Source organism: Anolis carolinensis, chromosome 5 (genome assembly GCF_035594765.1).
Source record: "Anolis carolinensis isolate JA03-04 chromosome 5, rAnoCar3.1.pri, whole genome shotgun sequence".
NCBI lineage: Eukaryota > Metazoa > Chordata > Lepidosauria > Squamata > Dactyloidae > Anolis > Anolis carolinensis.
Window position 1 is genome coordinate 21,782,678 of NC_085845.1, and position 20,808 is coordinate 21,803,485.

At 39.4% G+C, this 20,808-nt stretch overlaps 1 protein-coding gene across 2 annotated transcripts in view; it reads left to right on the top strand.

Annotated features, from left to right (window-relative positions):
* Positions 1 to 499: 499 nt before the first annotated feature.
* The window catches only part of LOC100553182 (melanopsin), a 46,804-nt gene continuing 26,495 nt past the window's right edge, over positions 500 to 20,808 (top strand). Inside the window, exons 1-3 of one of the 2 annotated variants that reach the window (XM_008111055.2) lie at positions 500 to 583; positions 946 to 1,079; positions 19,290 to 19,426. In XM_008111055.2, the coding sequence (XP_008109262.1) occupies positions 1,050 to 1,079; positions 19,290 to 19,426 (167 nt within the window). In that variant the 5' untranslated portion in view covers positions 500 to 583; positions 946 to 1,049. Of the gene's footprint in view, positions 584 to 785; positions 1,080 to 19,289; positions 19,427 to 20,808 lie in introns of those variants that run through there. The other variant, XM_062982165.1, reaches the window with a different exon arrangement.

The following is a 20,808-nucleotide window of genomic DNA, read 5'->3' on the forward strand; positions in this document are numbered from 1 at the left end:
CGTAAATTAGTTAAATTTCCCTCCCCTTCCCACTTTATAAGTGGTACCTTATTTCCTACTTGATAGATGCAACTATCTTCCAGGTTGCTAGGTCAGCAACGAGCAGGGGCTATTTTTTATTTTTTAATTGATGGGTACTCACCCCCGCCACAGGCTGGCCTCGAACTCATGACCTCATGGTCAGAGTCATTTATTGCAGCAGGCTGCTCACCAGCCTGCGCCACAGCCCGGCCCCAGTATAACCGGTATAGGAGCCTTGCAGAAGGTTGCTATTTTCCAACAAGGACAACATCTAGGATCCCATAGCCTTGAGCCATGGCAGTTCAATTGGGGTCAAACTGCATGCAATCTACCCATGGTCTACTTTGGATTGTTTTTCATAGACGCCTTTGAATGAAGTCAGGGTGCTAAGTGATGCAGAGAGGGTCAGTCTGGACGGCCTTTGGGGTTCCCTCCGATTGGGCTGGTGTTTTAAAAGGGAAGCTCGGCGGCAGCAGGCAGACAAGTAGCCTCGCATCTCATCCCTTGACGCGCTGGCTTCCTTCCTTCGCCTGAAGCTGGTGTCTCAGCCACTTGGATCACGGTGCGTAACACCCCAACTCTGTCCGGATGCGCAAAATGTGTCGGGGCGGCGGGGGAAGGGACGGGGCGTGTGTGTGGCTTAGGGAAAGCGGGATGACCTCCCTGGGTCCCTTCTGCCTTTGCCTTCCTTCACTTTCCTGGTGAGGAGGGGAAGGGGGGGGGGAATATCCCGCAGGCAGCCCCAGAGAGAGCGAGTACGCGTGCGCGCTCTTGCTGGACTCATTGATCAGGATGAGCCAGGCGCGCCGGCGAGGTTATATAGCCCGTCCTGGGCGGCTGGGCGGACACAACGCCTCCTCTCCGTCGGGGCGGGAAGTCCGAAAGCGAAGCCAAAGGAGGCTCAGGGCTGCTTCTCTCCTCCAGGAAGACGAAGGAGTTGGGACCCGCCCGGAGGCAATGAAGTCGGGCGAAGAGTGAGGCGGAGGCGAGCGGGAGCGCAAGGATCCCTTTGGCGCCCGGACAACGGCATGGCCAACGCCTCGGAGGGGCCCCAGCAGGTGAGAAAGAGGCCAGGCTGAAGGTGGGCTCCGTGGCCCTTGGGGGAGGCGAGCCAGGGCGAGGGAGGAAAGCGAGGAGCACTGTCCAGGGAATACGGATTGACCTCTCCGTCGCTGCCCTGGCTCCAGGCTATGTAACGCTATGGCAGGCGTGGGTAAACTTTTGGCCCTCCGGGTGGAGGGCCAAAAGTTTACCCACGCCCCGGTCTAGACTGGAACTTTTGCAGCACCCTTATCCAGCCCTCTTGCAGGCGAAACGGCAGGAGAGAATGCTCTGGAACATGGCCATACACCCCAGAAAACTCACAGCAACCCGCTCCCCCAGATGTTTTGGATGTCAGCTCCTAGTATTCCTTACACTCATCCAAGGTTGAAGCAGCTTCTGGGAGCTGAAGTCTCAAACACCTGTAGGACCAACAATTGGAAGCAGCACTAGTCTAGACGGGAAAACATGTGCATCTAAAGTAGTGCTGTCATCTATATTTCTGTTGAGAGCTCAGTCCAGTTGAGCATCATAGGGTTTGGTCTCAAGTACAGGACTGTAACCATGATCTGTTACGTTCTTCTTGACTTACACATGTTCAGACACCCACACTGTCCTCCTAATCTACCACCCGACCCATATTGGGATTTGTTTTTTCCAGCTTCCTGGTGCTTGACTAGTGCTCTCAATCACTACATTAGGTAAAGGTTTCCCCTGATGTTAAGTCCAGTCGTGACTGACTCAGGGGGTTGGTGCTCATCTCCATTTCTAATCCGAAGAGCCGGCGTTGTCCATAGACACCTCCAAGGTCATGTGGCTGTCATGGAGTGTCGTTACCTTCCCGCCGGAGCAGTACCTATTGATCTATTCACATTTGCATGTTTTCAAACTGCTAGGTTGGCAGGAGCTGGGGCTAACAGCGGGCGCTCATTCCACTCCCAGGATTTGAACCTGAGAACTTTTGGTCCGCATAGAATCATAGAATAGTAGAGATGGAAGAGACCGCATGGGCCATCTAGTCCAACCCCTTCTAAGAAGCAGGAAATCACATTCAAAGCACCCCCGACAGAAGGCCATCCAGCCTCTGCTTAAAAGCCTCCACCACAGTCTGGGGGAGAGAGTTCCACTGTTCAGCAGCTCAGTGCTTTAACACACTGTGCCACCAGAAGCCCCTATAATCACTATATGTGTGTATAAATCTGATATGGGGCCTGAATACCTAAAGCAGTGGTTCTCTACCTGGGTTTCACTTCCAAGTTTGTGTGTAAGGTTTTAATCTGTGTGAATAAATAATAGTGGCTGAAAATAAAATTAACTATCCTAAGTATTGATTCTGAATCAGTGAGATCACAGTTGTATGTATATGGTTCCCCACATGAGACTAGTCAGGTTTTAAGTTCTGTAGAAAAGACCTTTATTTGAGTCCCAGTATCTTCAGACATATTTGATTGGAACACATTGCTGCTCTCTTTACTGGGATATTAAGCCAAGTTTCTTTCTGCTTTCCTTCCATCTGTTGGTAAATAGCTACTGAAGGCAGGCCTCGATCTAAACCAATGCTTCTCAACCTGTGGGTCCCCAGATGTTTTGGCCTTCAACTCCCAGAAATCCTAACAGCTGGTAAACTAGCTGAGATTTCTGGGAGTTGTAGGCCAAAACACCTGGGGACTCACAGATTGAGAACCACTGACCTAAAGGCATCTGTCTGATCTTGGAAACTGAACAGGGTCAGCAGGGTACTCAGATGGCTCTATTTCAGAAAAAATAACCAACAAACCCACCTCTGGGCATCCCTTGTTTAAAAAAACCCTTTGAAAAATACATAAGTCAACAGGTGACTTGAAGACACCTAAACAAACATGCATGGTTCGTAATATGTAGAAAGTCCTGCTGCTTCCATCCTTCCACTGAGGAGGAACCTTCTCTCCTTGTGGAATTTCTTTTCAGGAAAGGAGGGATGTTTAGGGAATAGGTCATGAGTTGCTTCAGTCCAAAGCTCAGTGTCTTCCTTTGACTGAATAGTAACTTCAGTGTGACATTCAGATCTGTTGAAAGTGTCTTCAGAAATTTTCAAATTCTAAATCCCGTTAAAAAGAGCTATATTTTTTATGACTAATGTATGCTAAAGAATTAGTTTGGGGAGAGAGTAGGTCTGTGGCGTATGTTTGGTTTAGTGAAAGTATACAGTTACAGGTTTTTATATGATTTCATGGCTGAGCAGAGATTCAAGCCCTGATCGTGGCCCAATTCTCAAACCACTATACCCTACTGACTCAATTTGTATTTTACATCTTTCTTATAAGAATGTACCATGGTGCATTAAATTGCTTTTTGATATAGATTTTAATTACCTTTAAAAACCTGTTTGCATGCTGATATCTTTTGACTCACTATTGACAAGTAGTATTTTGTCCATAGAAGTGTTTGAAACATTAAGAATAATCAATCTCACCAATATTGCATGCTGGAGGTCTAATAACAACACAGAAAGGCATCTCCATGTTCAGACAGACAGACACAAATGGGGGAAGAATATCAGATTGACTCATGTTTGTATAAAGATTTGATTTCTCTAACATAAAAGCCTTATCATAATGATATCTGGGAGATGAACAAAAATGGACAGAAACTATTTCAGCTAATTTGGTTTAGAAGCCTGGTATAAGTGATGTGTAGTAAAGCCCTGGGCTTTTGTGATTCCCTCGTTCTCTTTTTTTTTCTACACACGAGCAGGGAATAATAAACATCTCTGTACTCCTTTTTGAATAACCTGCAGTTTCCCTTTTGCAGGGAAATTTGGAATGATTTTTTGAATCATTAAAAAAAAGACTGCCCACTGCAGTTTCATCATCTGGTTTGTTAACTAGCTGAAATTCATGACTTGTTTGCTGTAATCCCTAGGGCTAAAATCCTTCAAGCTCATCTTTTAACTTGCAATAACAGATCTACTCCAATTATGTCAAAGAATTTGGATTGAAATTGATTCATCCCATTGATAATTTCAAGATGATATAAAATTTATGTAACTGGATGATACATTTGGCTGAATGAAAAGCCTTTTTTGCCATCATTGTATCATTTATGAATTCTGGCTGAGACAATGCACAGGTGGAAATAACACAACATCTCTTTGTCTAGAGTTAAGGAAATGAGAAAACAGGCACTTATTTTAAGAAATACAAGCGATATACAACAGTTCTTGATGTTTTGGTTCTTTCTTAAACCAAATCTTAAACAATTTAGATGGTTTCACCCAGTGCATCATAAGCCTATCATTTGCTACAATGATCACATGTAATTCTCATGGCAGTTGATCAAGACCAGCCAAAGCATAATGAGACCAGACAGAGAGAATTGGGTTGATTAAGGGCCACTGGATTTCATCTAGAGCCTATTTAAATTGCATTGAAAGGGGAAAGGAGCAAGAGCAAAGGATCAGCCTGGCATGGGATCACCTGAAGCAGGCTTTACTCATTCATTGCCTTCTTCCTCAGCCTTCTGAACAAACCAACTGCGTGCCAAAAGCAACCCAATAACAGCTTTCTCCCATCTATCGATTTGCTGGAAAGCAGACCCAAGCCATTTTTGTAGTCAATATTTTCAATATATCGTGATATTTTGGTGCTAAATTCGTAAATACAATAATTACAACATAACATTACTGCGTATTGAATTACTTTTTCTGTCCAATTTGTTGTATAACATGATGTTTTGGTGCTTAATTTGTAAAATCATAACCTAATTTGATGTTTAATGTTTAATAGGCTTTTCCTTAGTCCCTCCTTATTATCCAAGATATTCGCTTATCCAAGCTTCTGCCGGCCCGTTTAGCTTGGATAAGTGAGACTCTACTGTACTTAGTTTTTGTTGCAGCAGATTAACTTGGCATGTTGCTGGCAAAATATAAAAATACTCTGGCACTACTTAGTTGTTATCTAGAGGGTATCTATTGTATCAGGCCACTATTCAGAATATGATTCATGTTCTTTTGAGCCAGTATTTCTACTTCAGCTAGTAATAAAAATGACTGTAATTTAACAAATTTTACATTGATTTTTTAATCTCTCATCCCAGTCTCCTTGTGTCATGTCTTTTAGATTTTTGAACCAGAAATAGGAATCACCTTGCAGATAATATTGAAGTGCAACTTGTAGCAGTCTTATAGTCAGCATTGCTAATAGGGAGCATGGCTGGAAGTAGCCATCAACAACAAACTTCTCAAAGGCCATAAAACCAACAACAGGGATTTACTATTGATATTTGTCAACTGCTCTGAGAGCCTTTTTGGCTCCAGAGTAATGCCATGTTTCCCCCATTTTTCATGAGCTACATTTTGAATACAAGTTACTAAATAACATCATAAATCAATAAATCTTAAACTCCTGAATACAATCCTAACAAAGTCTTTATGCTGGTGATATTGTCCTCCATCAATGGCAAACTAACAAGATAATGGACTTTCACATTTTCTGCAATGGTTGCTTTATGGTTAAAAACAGAACAATCCTATGGAGGATGAGCAGGGGAAACTCTTTCCTGTCTCCCCATTCTCCTCAGCCCCAGATGAAACTATAAGGAGCTTGTTAGAAACATTGTACTAACCAAAATAGAACATTATTAATAGCTAAACCCAAAAGAGCCGTGGGCCATTTGATTTATCTTTTGTCAGCAGGTCAGAAAATAGGCCCCAGTTTGCTTTTGACATGTTGGAACAAATCATTACGTAGAAATGGAGGATTCCTGCTAATGTAAAAAGGAAAGTGTCTAAATGCGGGGTTTGTGGAAGTTCTTTCTTGTAGTGATCCATTATGGCTGAGCTTTGTGTAAAACAGTTCAGTGACGATCTGGTTGGTGAGTTGTGTTCTTTGCTTATTTGTAACATGGTTATGTGCAGCTTTCTTTGAAGCATGTTTAGAAACTTCAGCTGGTTAAATAAGCTGCAGCCAGATAGTTAACTGAGGAGTGCAAAAGTAATGAATACAACAACCTTCACTACATCTTCAGCATCTTGAAACCAGATTTCTCCAATACTCTCAACACAACATCACAGCTGAAATATATTTATAAGCTTCTACTAGCATTGAAAGAGACACTTCATAAAATTGGGATGAGACAAAGAATGTTTGTAGTATCTTCACCAGTTTCCTGTTCTCTTCTGATTAGAATGCAAGATGTTAGCTAGACTATAAATCCCCAAATAGCTTAGCTAAATATACAGTAGAAACAGCCTTTTCCCATGTGGCTCACTTTAAAATCTACCAAGGTAACCAATGATACTGTCATTGACCATAACTAAGTGCCATGGGAAAGAATAATTCTGTTCTTTCTCTCTTCTCTTTCAGAAATTGATACATGGCCACTAGAATTGTTGCAGCAAGGGAGTTTTGCATTCCCCAGTTAATATTACTTACTACCTCTGGTGGTATTATAATTTATTTCAAAATATTTCACGATACATTGCCATTCTTTTATGCAAAGCATTCATTGTACTGATGTGTGCAGAGAAACAAAAAACTATTTAATACAGTGAATTCCAGCTACATCAACTAAGTGGATACTGTAGCATTATAGACAAAATGGTAATACTGATTGTAGAACAAAGCACAAATCAATGAGTGGAAATTGTTCCTAAGGGTGCCTTAATGATAGCCGCACAAGAATTGCTAGGAAAAGTGAGAGGGACACTAATAACGTTCTTTAATTTGAGTAAAGTCACAGAAGAAGGGACACAAAATTTTAATTAGCTCAGGCCTTGCATCTAGCATAATTTGGACAAGTGTGACTATCCTTTCATGCATATTGATTATTCAAATACATTGGTATTACAAAACACAATTCTATAAGAGGCTATGGTGGAACAAGAAGTTCATCCAAATGAAGATGAGAATATTGTAGTTATGATTACACAGAACATATATATATATAAATAATTGCCTCTGTATGGCGCCCTTCCACATTTTTATAATAAGTATGCAAATATTGGGGTTCTTAATCCCCCTTCACTTTTCTCAGCATGTCCCATATAAAAAACCAAGTTATTTTTATTCACTTGTCGTGGCAATTGCATTAAGAGAAAAGCTGGGGAGGGGGGTTGAAGTGGATTTTCCATCTTGTGTATTTTGTAAATCCATGCTTTTTTTGGAAGGAGGCTTGACGAGTGTGGGCCTCATGCCATGCATGTTTTGCCTGCTGTTTACAAATAGCACCATTCCAGAGGATAACTTGTCATTCTAAGTAACGAGTCCTTGTTCCAACAGTTGGACCTTGTTTGAGTGTTGCATGCCATCTTTCATTATAGCCTTGTTATGGGCACTCCTTACAGGACAGAACAATATAGAAAACAAGTTACTTTGACCTCTGAGTGGTTAATTACCTTGGCACCACTCTGGAAGGATGGGAAGAGTGGTCGGATAATGAAGAACAAGGAGAGACATGATAACTGTCTTGTCCACATATATATGAAGAGCTGTCAGGGAAAATTGAATGAACTACTACTCCTGTTGCTTCAAATGACACTAGTAGACTAATGGGTGGAAAGTATAAAACAGCATATTTTAGTTAAGCACCAGAAACAGCTTCTAAACATTACATAGAAAGCTATGACAAGTCAGATCATTGGTCCATTTGATTCACTGACTGATTGGTTCATAGCAATCCCCCACCTTGTTAGCCTTTAAGAAAGATCTAAAAACATGGCTTTTCCGATGTGCCTTTGGGGAGTAAATGTAATATATTACTCTGGCTATTCCCCTTGGATTTTATCCTTTATCCTTTAGACTGCTTTACCATTTTATTTCCCTGTTTCCCCTTGTTCCTATGTCTCTCTCTCCCGAGTTTTAATTAAGTGTTCATGTGGCCTGCCCTGGTTTTCATTGCTTTCTCCGATTTGGGTTGTAATATATATACGATGATTTTGTACTGTTATATTGTGTTATGATTTGCTGTTTATTTTGTTATATTGTATGGTGTCTGGGCATGGCCCCATGTAAGCCGCCCCGAGTCCCCATAGGGGAGATGGTGGCGGGATATAAATAAAACTCTGATCCAAAACAACTCATGTGATTCCATTAGGACTAAAGGCCTTGTCTTTAATCCAATGCAAATGAATTATTGTGCTAAGTCATTGTTATCTTTAGACTGAGCAACCAAGCAGGACAAATAGCCTGTTGTGACTGCGCCTTCGGGGATTATGGTTGATGGGGATGGAATTCGAAGAGGAAGAAAAAACCCTCGTGATGAGGGTTCACTGGAGGAGTTGCGCAGGAAGCGACTTAGAGAGCTATATGGGGGATCTTCTGAGGAAGATTCAGATGGGGAGATGGATGCTGAGGAACAGGTGGTGGCTGGGGAAGCGGGCACTGAATGGGCACAGCCACCGGAGATGTCTGGGGATTTGGGGTCTATGGATACTTCTGAACCTGGGGTTTCTGCAGGAGCTGATCCCAATTGGGATGCTTGGAGAAGGGAGGATGGTTCTTTAAGTGTTCATGGGGCTAAGTGTGGGCAGGATGATTGGGACTCCGACGAATTGCTAGGTACTCCAGATTCACGAGCTCTAGCTGTATGGAGCTCAGACTCTGAGTAGATTTGGGACACCTGGTGTTTGGGTGTGAGTGTTTGGTCACCCAGGAGGAAAAGGAATAAAATGGGAATGTTTGGCCACTGCACTTTGCGTGTGGCAAAGTGTTGCTGAGGCGCCATTGGGATCTCTGTGTTTCCATGAAGACTGGACTTGGACTATGATTTGAATCTGCTGTTATCACCTAGCTTGGCTCTCGCTGTGTCTTATCGTGGACCTGTTTTGGATGACTGCACCCTCTTCAGACCTTGGATCGGAATTTGACCTTGCTACTGCCTTCGTCCTGTGATTACTATCGGCTTTGACTCCTGGCTTGCTCTTTGGACACCGCTGTTATCTCCTGACCTGACCTTGGAATCCCGGACGACGTCTTTTCACCATCCTTTTGGAGCCTTCGGCTTTATCCACATTGTGGAAGCAGTCTACTGCATTCTTAGTTTGTTTGTTTGTTTCCTGACCAATTTGGTGTTTTCTTTTGGGAACTGTTCCTTTGAAAACTACAGAGCCGGCTGGCAGGGCTTGGACTCAGAAAGTGCAGTTTGCACTAAGTTTGTTTAGCTTTGTTTTTACCTGCTTGTGTTGCTGAGTTATATTTTTGTTTGAACTACTCTTGAAGCACTGATAGTGAAGTGTTTCAAGGTTCTTTTCTGTGTTAACATTACCTTTTGGCTTATCTGCTGAATAAACTCTATTTTTGTTCGCTAATTGGCGTCTGACTCTTGACATAGCCTGAGCAGGCAGCTTGAGCTTTTCAAGTGGACCCCTTACCTATTGCCAAAGATTACCTATTCATTCCTTTTTTCTTGCTATCAATCTTGAGAGTGATCCACATTATGAGGTCATGCTACTAGTTTATGTTACTTTTATTGGCCTTTTTAAAGCTAGCATTTATTACTGATTTTAGATACTTGTCATTTATGATTTAAACAAAGTTAGTCACTTTGAATTACTATAAAGGTGGTTGAAGTACTAATCAAATGAATAATAATAGTCGTAGCAGTATAGTAGTAATAAAGTGGGAGTAGTTTATTCATTGAAAGAAAAAAAGTAAGGAGTAGATTGCTACTTAAGATTCTGTTTTATTCTGGAAGTTTTGTGATCAGATTGTCTCACACCTGGTGGCAACTAAAGACCTACTGATTGCCTGTTACTGTTATTTACCTGCTCTTTGGTGGTAATCTCTTGGCAAATTTTGCCCATTTTCATCTTTGGGATATACCACTTTGATCACTATTGTCTGCCACTTTCTGTTCATCTTTGCTTAGCTCCAGCCAGTCTTCAAGGACTCATTTGCCCTTCTGTGTGCTGGCTATGGCTAACCAAGGCAAGGTACTTACTCAGCATTTGCCAGCTGTTGACAGGGAAAGAATTGGGGTCATGTTGTTGCTTCACTGCCCAGTCCTTGTCGCATCCCTCGTTTTGACCTACATCTGAGTTTCACAGTAGTGCATAATATAGTGGCAGCTCCAACAATATGGTATAATTAATCTAAAATGGTATTTTGTTGTGCTCCTTTGATGCCATCGTTTGTTGTCTTGCACTGGTTCAAGTCCACATTGCTGCTAATCTTTCTTTGTGATCTATACCATCGAATGGTTTGGATTACGGCATAAGATATTTTGTTCCAAGTTTGTTTTGTTTTTTTGCTAGAAAATTAAAACTTTCTGAACTTCTTTGAATTTACTTCACAATTATATTTATGCTTGAGTTGTAATTATATGCAGAAATGTGGATTTGAGTATTCTACATTCAAATAGAAACGGTCATGTATGTGGCCTTTTCTAAATTACTACTAATGTATTCTGATAATGTACTTTTAGTTTATTAACAAGCTATGCTTAGACCGTGGTCTGAAGAACAAAAACATGGAAAATAAATGACCCTGATTACTTGCAGTGCATTTTACTGACTACAAAATACTGGTTTTCACTCTAATAAAAATTCATGAATTCATACCTTCTGTTGGAGATTATGTTGGGAAGATATAATGAACAGAGGGCATAAAAGATTAAACAAATTTTAAATTTCAGCCAGGAATGTAAGAGTATAAATGATTTATCTAAATAGCATTTTCACAGCTGAAGAGACCAGTATGGCTATATTTCACGTTCAAAATACAAATTGCACTTCCCTAGCATTTTGAGCAGTTATTTAGCATTCATGTGTAAATGCACAAATGTACACAGGAATGGAAAATACAAATATATTGACTTTTTAAAAATGGCGAAAGTACACTTTAGCATTGGGGATATTTTCTGTATTTGTAACATTTTGGAAAAATTGTCGTTTGATGTTTGCTGATTCATAGTATTATACTTACTTTATTTGAAGTTTTTTTTAAAACATTCCACAGTTATACCAAGGGTCCTTTCAATACTAAGGATCACTGAGGCTCTGGGAATGGCTTGCTTGCAAGTAATTTTAAAACTCATATAATTTCATATGGACAAACTATTTGACATATCTTTGCAGTGTTTATTCCCTGAAATTGCTTGTGTGTGTGTGTGTGTGTCCTGTCTCTATTTTGACATCACAAGAAGGGCAGTACTACACATTTAGATGACTTTTCTTTTCAATGGCATATTTTTGTTTCGAATGCAGCAACTAGTGCATTTGCAAAGTTTGGAAACATTTATTTTGAAGTGAAAGGTGGAATTCTGATGGCCACTTTGTAGTATCATTCTGACATGACGATAGCAGTCTAGTGCATCTAATGGTTCTGTTCTGAATTTCAGATGAGTCATCTGTTTCTGTGCTTGCATTTCAATTGCTGCATGTGGACAAATCTTGAACAAAGCAAACTAGAAAAGGCTGTTTCTGCTCTTTCCAGTCATGGCTGGTGGCTTCCATTTTGACAACTCTTCTATTAATTTCCCTTTTAACTTTTAATGAGCCACCAAAGTGCTGAATGCAATTTGGGGAAAGGGTTCAGCCTGTTGAACAGCTCTTTTAAATTTCAGCTTAATGTTCTGAGCAGATTTGCATTGAAGCCACTAGGTGCACTTAATTGCCAGCCAAAGGGGAATAGATTACTCATGTGGCCTATCAAAAGTTGGTTGCTATGTGTCTTCAAGTCATTTCTATTGCCAAAGGCAATCCTCTTACAAGATTCTATTTTCAAGATTTGTTCAGAGGGCCTTTGCCTTCCTCTGAGACTAATAGAGTCTAATTTATCCAAAGTTGTCTAGTAGGTATCCATGGTCCAGAGGAATTTCAACTCAGGGCTCAAGTCATAGTCCAGCGCTCAAACCTCTTGACTAATTAAAAGTTTGACATCTTTTTTTTAACTGTCTTGGAAAGTGAATGGAAGCTAAATTGACCTTGATCAGAAAAGAGTTACACCCTCCCATTGTTGAAACATACACAAGACTCTCCTCCTTAAATTACAAAGTATGAGCACAACTGTATGAGGTGAAGTGTTCCTTCCAGTTGTTAGCCTTTTCCTATTTACTATCTACCTATCCATCCATCTAAGCTGATTATGTAAGTTCTCAGAGTGCCAGTGCATTGGCATTGTAATGTCATTGTAGGACCTCTTGTATAATTAAGAGCATGTTCATTTGTTCCCCAGTGTTGAGCTTTTTACTCTAGACTATGTATAGCATAGAACTGGCTAGGGAGTCACATGGAATATTTCAGTGGCTCTGTTACCTTAATACATTTTGAACATTGACTGAGTTGCAGTTGTTTTTCCCCTTCTTTTCTCATTTATTCTTTTGCCAAACATCAAAAAGTGCTAAAAGCATTTTTGTTCCAAGCTGTAGGAAGCCCCAAACAAATGTGGCTCACAGCTGAGGCTTTTAAAAAGACCTTTGAGGGGTGTCTTTTTTAGACATGCCATTGAGTACCCCTTTCCTAACCCTAAATATCAGTTTTGAAACTAAAGGGGGGGGGGACTCAGCCAGCAGTAGAACAGGAGTATAAATTCAATCTATAGGTACCTTTTTATTTGTATTGATCAGTACTATGCACTCTGGGGCTTTGGTACAAACCACAATTATAGCTGTCATGTTCTATTAAATATAAAACAGCTGAATTCATGGAGAAACTCCCACATTGATTCACGAGAGTCAATATACCAGAGTTCCTGGGGTTACTGTTGGGTAACATTGGATGTTAAATTGAACCGTTCCCTTTGTGCACTGTCAAGCTGAAAGGTGGCATTGCATTGTATAGGGTGTTATAAGCAGTTATATCCCTTTACTTGTTTCAAAATAGAGATAGTGGTTTACACACCTTAGAGACTCCATTATTCTTGTTTTACAGATAGGAATTAGTGTACAGAAGAGTCAACCCTCTGTATCAATGGATTCTTCATCTATCGATTCAACCATCCATGGCTTGAAAATATCCCCCTCCCCAATACCCCCCCCCCAAAACAAACCTTGATTTTCAATTTTATATAAGAGACACCATTTTACTAAAATGGGACTTGAGCAATCAGAGTTTAGTCTGAAACCAGACTCCAGCATATTCCAAGTGCCCACTGTAATGAATTATGAAGTGTTTTTGATTTCACATTTCCAAACTAAAGGAAGATTCATGAACATGTTAAACACAGAGATCACTGCACAGATAGAGAGACCAGTATCAGTATCTTCTATTCTAAAAACACATTCATCTTTACTGACTTCCATATCAGTGAGGCAATGAAGTCTTATTTTGACCTTTAAAGGGAGCTACTTAAGGTGGAGAACCTATTTGGAGGATATAGTTCAGCACTTTGGATAGCTCCTTTGAAGGTCAGAGTGAAACTTCCAGAGCATTTTCCCTCCTCCATTGTCATGAATGCTACCATGTTCCACTATATCCAAGCTCAGCATTTGATTCACTGAACTATACTGCTTCTCAGTGAAGAAGAGAGAGATTATACATACATTCTTCTAAGAATATCACACATTTTGTCAAAAAAGCTATACAGTATATGCATAAAATTTTATATCTGATCAGCTGCAGTTTTGATCTTTTGTACAGCTTGAGATCTGCATCCTTGTTGCTTGAACCAATTGTGCATATTTTCTTCCATCCCTTTGTTAAATCAACAACGGAAAACAAAGCTAATTACAGTAGAGTCTCATTTATCCAACATAAACGGGCCAGCAGAACGTTGGATAAGCGAATATGTTGGATAATAAGGAGGCATTAAGGAAAAGCCTATTAAACATCAAATTAGTTTATGATTTTACAAATTAAGCACTAAAACATCACCTTTTACAACAAATTGACAGAAAAAGCAGTTCAATACACAATAATGTTATGTAGTAATTACTGTATTAACAAATTTAGCATCAAAACATCGCAACGTATTGAAAACATTGACTACAAAAACATTGGCTACTAACAAATTGGCTACAAATAAAGACAGAATTGCATAAAAGGAACTTCTAACAACATTGTCAGAAATTAAATCCGTAAAAAGTTCAGTCCTTGCTGCCTAGAGAAACAGTTGTGGATCCAGGCAGGAGGCAGGCTGTGTTGGATAATCCAGAACATTGGATAAGTGAAGGTTGGATAAGTGAGACTCTACTGTATTAAAGTACAAAACTATTGCAACTCCTATTTTCGTTACCCTAGTGGTCCAGCTTACTGTATTCAAAAAATCTCAAGCTATATTTCTTCTTTTTTTATGTATTTTAGTCTCTTCAAACCTGTGCTAATATTTCTAAATATATTACTGTGAAGTTTGTGTGTGTGAGTATAGTAATCTGATGTGAATCTGGCTTTTGTGTGTAGCTTTGTACACATGCTAATGAATAACCTAGTTGTTTTACCATTCTAAATCTTTAAATGAAAATCATGGATGAGTCTGTTATGTTTTATTCCATGTGAAAAAAAGATTAGTATGTACATGAGGTTAAAGATTATTGACAGTATAATATATATACTAACATCTGTCACAAATTCTAACTCTTAACAGAGTTTGGGAAATTATGCTTTTGAATCACAGCCAACCCTCCACATTCACTGAGGTTAAGGGGACAGGACCACCATGGAAGTGATCAGCTGTGAATAAAGAACTTGCTATTTGAAAGCCTTTAAAAATACTGTGAATAAAGACATTACTGTGTTTTTTATATGAGAAAAAAACCTCTTTAAGAGTTTCTAGATCATCCGGCAGTATGCTGTGGTCATCTACCACTGGAAGCTAAACACTGAATCACACTGTAGTACATAGAGATTCTAAGCGATGTTCACTCTTGAAATCCCTAGATCCTCCAGCATAACCAGAGGAGATTGACCATAGAGCAAGGGTTCTTAAACCTTTTCAGCCACAAAACAATTTTTGAAGCTAAAGTTTCTCGTGGACTCCCAAGAAATGTTTATATATTACATTATATGTTATATATAATGTATATATATACCCGTAATACTCGGGCCAGTGGCAGATGGATGGAGAGTGTTTGTATGAAATAATAATAATAATAATAATAATAATAATAATAATAATAATACTCTATTTATACCCCACCATCATCTCCCCAAGCGGACTTAGGACGGCTTACATGGGGCAGAGCCCAGACCGCATAATCAGATAAAAACAACATACAGTAGAGTTTCACTTATCCAACATAAAGGGACCGGCAGAATGTTGGATAAACAAATATGTTGGATAATAAGGAGGGATTAAGAAAAAGCCTATTAAACATCAAAATAGGTTATGATTTTACAAATTAAGCACCAAAACATGTTATACAACAAATTTGACAGAAAAAGTAGTTCATTACACTTTAATACTATGTAGTAATTACTGTATTTACGAATTTAGCACCAAAATATCACAATGCATTGAAAACATTGACTACAAAAATGTGTTGGATAATCCAGAATGTTGGATAAGTGAGTGTTGGATAAGTGAGAGACTACTGTACATACAATTCACAATATAACAAGATAAAAACAAAATACAATATAAAACACATTAAAACTAAGGGGGTTCTTTTTCAAACACACTGTTATAATTGATAATATCAGTCAACCACCAAATACAATTTTGTCATCTACATAAGTGGAGGAACTAAAACATTTATGCAAAAATACAATGATGAGATAAAATGCATAGATAATAAAATAGGGACCTAATAAATACCGGATAATACCATATGGGGTTAGCTATCTAATGCTTGTCTCACCAAAGGCCAACTGAAACATCCAAGTCTTTAGTTGTTTCCTGAGGGAAGGTAGCGAGGGAGCTAACCTAATCTCCATCTCTGTTTTTTTCAACGAATTGGAAAAAAAAAATGAACAAATTAATATGCACACTGCACATATCTCATTTGTAGTGCAAAAAAAGGAAGGAAAGAAAAAATGATACAATATTTAAAATGAAGAACAATTTTAGCCAACATAAACTTAAGAATATTTTAGTGAAAGTCCTAGGGGCCATCCAATCCAACCCCCTTCTGCCATGCAGGAAAAGCACAATCAAAGCATCCCCTGAGCAGTGGGAGGGAAACAGGGTTTTGGAAGCAAGGAAGGCAAGGGGGAATAATCTAGGTCATGAGGAAAAAAGGTTTTTGGGGGCAAGGGAGGTGGGGGTGGGGAGAGGAGCAGGAACAAGGAGGGAAAGCTTGGAGGAGGAGGAGGAGGAAACAGTGGAGCCCATCAGTATGCTTCACAGAGCCCCAAGGACTCCACAGAGCACAGTTTGAGAACCACGGCCATAGAGTCACACTGGAGGACCAAGATAACATTTTTAATCAAATCTTTGAATAATCAAATCCGCAAAAGTCAAAGCTGCAAATGTAGAGGGACTACTTTACTATTTTTGCTGTGAGCCATTTCGAAACCCACTCAGCATATGATTGAAATAAATACTAATATCCAGGATTGAACAGTGGTTCGTGGGGGATTCTGGGGAGTTGTAGAACTAAAGGAAAGTTTTTCAAACTCTGCCCTAGCTGCTGTAGTCTATTTAGAAAAAAATGAAGTCACCAGGTAGAACTAAATAGTCTGTGTAATACCATGATTTTCCCCTGGAGATTTGAAGCGTTTGATACTGAGTGCTGTATCCTTTCCTTCCTAGACATTTTTAAAAACCAAGATCCACCTGTTTTTTTTTCAATGAGTTAAAAGATGCAGATGCTCCTGTTTTTGACAGCTTGGACATAAACACCTACTTCCTTTCTTAGTAAACAGATATTTTTTACTCCATTCAAAATACTCTGATCCTTGAACTGCTTTACATGATAAGAGAACTCCTTGAAAAAGAAAGAATCATGAAAGTGATAACATCATGCATTCCAGCCTCAGATTTAATACTATTGTATTACTAGAATATGACTTTTCCATTTGTGGTCTTAAAGCTTGAGGGTGGCCACTGCGTCTAAATGTTTCAATTGGTGCAGCTGTTAGCAAAACAGCATTCCACATTTTAATCATTCTTTGACAGACTGGAGAAAGTAAAGCTTTCTGTCACGCAAGAGTCCACACAAAAGCTTATAGCCATTAATGCAGTCATTTGAGGCATAAGGCGGTAGTTCATGGAACTGATTACATATTTTGCCATCTTTGCATCCCATATTGTCCCCGTCCCCCCGGTTCAGTTACAAGTTCTCTTTTTCAAGAAAAGAAAATGTGTTGCTTGCTTATCTCTGTCCACCAGTGTTCTGAATGATTATAGAAGGAAGAAACATGTTAATCATATATATGTGTGTGTGCGTGTGTGTGTACACACACACACACACACACACACACACACTGTAAGCCCTCCATTTTCTTCGGGGTTTGGGGTGCAGGACTACTGCAAAAGTGAGAAAATTGCAAAAAAAAAATACTATTTTTTTACATGTGTGAACACCTCTCAAGAAAATTTAGGCCCATCACTATGATTCTATAGTCAACATCCAGTGGAAGGTGGCCATAGAATTACACTGGAGAAACTAGATATTCAGTGAGAAATGTTCTCTCTAGGAATATCTAGGTCCTCCAGTGGAAGACTGACTATATATTAATGAGAGATAGCATGTTAATTACGCTATTTTCTCTCCTCCTTCCTTTCATTTAATTTTTGAATAGCATGCAAACCTGGCATACAGTACTTTCATGCAGAGCATGATACCCATGCTAACTAGCATGAAATACGCACAGTGATCAGCCTATTAACACAATAATTTACACCAATTTCCCCAATTTGCACTCTGTGTTTTAGACTAACACAGACCCCACCATTTCCAGTCATTAAGCATGGTTTGTGAGTCTGGTGGGCATGGAAAATCAAAATGCCAGGAGACTAGGCTGTGGGGAAAAGCTGGTTTGTGCCCTCAGATGAAGGAAGCATACTAAATATGCTTTTTTCAGGCTTGTTCTGTTTACTTGACAATAGTTTGTCCTTATTCTAAACAAGTAATCTCAACTTTTTTGTCTGTTACATTATTACAGTGGTTCTCAACCTGTAGGTCTCCAAGTGATTTGGACTATAACTCCCAGAAATCCCAGCCAGTTTACCAGCTGTTAGGATTTCTGGAAGTTGAAGGCTAAAACATATGGGGGCCCACAGATTGAGAACCACTGCATTATTACTTTTTGGAGAAGAGGCCAATTTCATTTATATCTCCTTTCCAATCTATTCCCATTGAACAAGTTTATTAGGTTTTCTTTAGTTTGTATTGTTGGTTAGGAGTCATTCCAATCCAAAAAGTCATAGTGCACTAAGTTGCATGCATCTTCACTCCTTTCCTTTCTTACCCCTTCACCCCTTTCCTTTCATATATGAAAAGTAATGATCATATGAAGAGATCCCATTGTTTTCTTCTTAGCCCCAATATCTCCTCCTTCATACATAAAAAGGAACAGAGACAGGGCTATGCAAGCAATAAAGCTTGGTTCAGACCTAACTATATATACCAGAAGATTCTTGGTATATCATTATACAACAGTGTTTGAGTTAACATCATGTTTTCTGTAGGAATGTCAGCTCTACAATAAAAATAAGACTGCTACACATTATTCACTGTTATCTTTTGTTTCGGCTGTCTTAAATACCTGGAAGGCACCAGATCCTGTCTAATCCTGGAAGCTATGGTGGTGTCAAGCCTGATTAGTACTTGGATGTTAGGGTCAAGAAATACAACCTCTTTGGGCTATATTCAGAGAAGGGCAATGGCCAATCATGTCTGTGTATTTTTTGCCTTAAAAAACTCAATGAAATTCATAGGATGGCCTTATATGGACAGGCAACTTAAAGATGCTTATACAATCATTGGTTTGAACCAAATAATGCTGAACGTGTTAGTATGTAATAATGTATTTACAGTAGAGTCTCACTTATCCAACATAAATGGGCCGGCAGAATGTTGGATAAGCGAATATGTTGGATAGTAAGGAGGCATTAAGGAAAAGCCTATTAAACATCAAGTTAGGTTATGATTTTACAAATTAAGCACCAAAACATCATGTTAGACAACAAATTTGGCAGAAAAAGTAGTTCAATACGCAGTACTGCTATGTAGTAATTACTGTATTTATGAATTTAGCACCAAAATATCACGATATATTGAAAACATTGACTACAATAATGTGTTGGATAATCCAGAACGTTGGATAAGCGAGTGTTGGATAAGTGAGACTCTACTGTACTTGCTTTTATAGTTTCCTTAAATGTTGATTGTAGTAATATTCTGTTTCCCCCCACTTTTTGTTATTGTTCAAGATTCAGAGTATGGGACCTCATCACAGAACAAAAGTGGATGTTCCTGACCATGTTCTTTACACCGTAGGTTCTTGTGTTCTGGTAATCGGCTGTATTGGAATTACAGGAAACCTTCTCGTCCTTTATGCATTTTACAGGTATGGCTTTCTGAGGTATGTTTCCTGTTTCCATGTTTCATGCAGAAAGATTGGAAGGTATATTTCTGCCTTTATATTAGCATCAGAGACATTTTGTACTCAGATCTGGGGTCTCCTTGATATATAGGAGTTCCTTATCACCCAGGAAAAAACTGGAAAAGTTATACAGTTTGATCAGATTGTAGGTTTTCGTAGATGACTATGCTTAATCATATAATGTTAAGTTTGCTTTTTACAAATTTTGTTCCCAAAGGTATGGAAAAATAAGAGTTATGATACATATGATACAGTGCAGAAAATTTTGCTTTTGTGACTGAATAGTCTAGATTATGTTTGTTTTTCAGAACTAAAGTGTAAGTGAAAGGCAGGAACAAGGATATTTCATCTACAACTACTGTGTTTCCCTGAAAATAAGACAGTGTCTTATATTAATTTTTGCTCCCAAAGATGCTCTAGATCTTATTTTCAGGGGATGTCTTATTTTTCCATGAAAAAGAATTCACATTTATTGTTGAACAAAAAAATGAACATTTATTATATACTCTACAGTAATTGTCATCACAAACCAGCATAACCAGACAAGCTGTGAATCCTATCAAGAATTTCTTGTTACTACCTATTATTCCATGTACTGTACAACACTCTATAGTACGTACATTTACCGATCCTGCATGCTCTGGTGTTCTGTTCGGCGGGCATGCTTCCAAACACAAACTTTGCTAGTTCTTACTTTCAGGGGAAGCCTTATATTTAGCAATTCAGCAAAACCTCTACTAGGTCTTATTTTCTGGGGATGTCTTATTTTAGGGGAAATGGGGTAGATTCATACATTTGCATTACCCACTAGTACCTGAAAGGCAGCCTCATGCATTTGTTTACATCTCATCTGGCCACAGTGGTACACACTTTGGTTACATCCCGGATAGACTACTTGCAACACACTCTACGTGGGGTTGCCTCTGAAGACGGCCTGGAAACTACAACTATTACAAAGGGCAGTGGCTAGGTTAGTGACATGAGCTAACTACAGAGAACATACCACCCCCTGTTACATATTGGCTGCCTATATGTTTCCAAACCCAATTCAAATTGCAGGTTATCCCTTATAAAACCCTACATGGCTTGAGTCCAGCCTGTTTGCATGACTATGTCTCCCCTTGCGAGCCTGCACGAGCCCTGAGGTCTGCTGGGGAGGCCCTCCTCTTGGTCCCTCCAAGTGTGGTTGGTGGGGATGAGGGAAAGGACCTTCTCTGTTATGGCTCCTCAGCTCTGAAATGCCCTTCCCAAGGAGATCAGATTAGTCCCCACATTAGCAGCCTTCAGGAACCAATTAAAAACATGGTACTGGAAACAAGCATTTGAGAATGACTAGTGTAAATGAA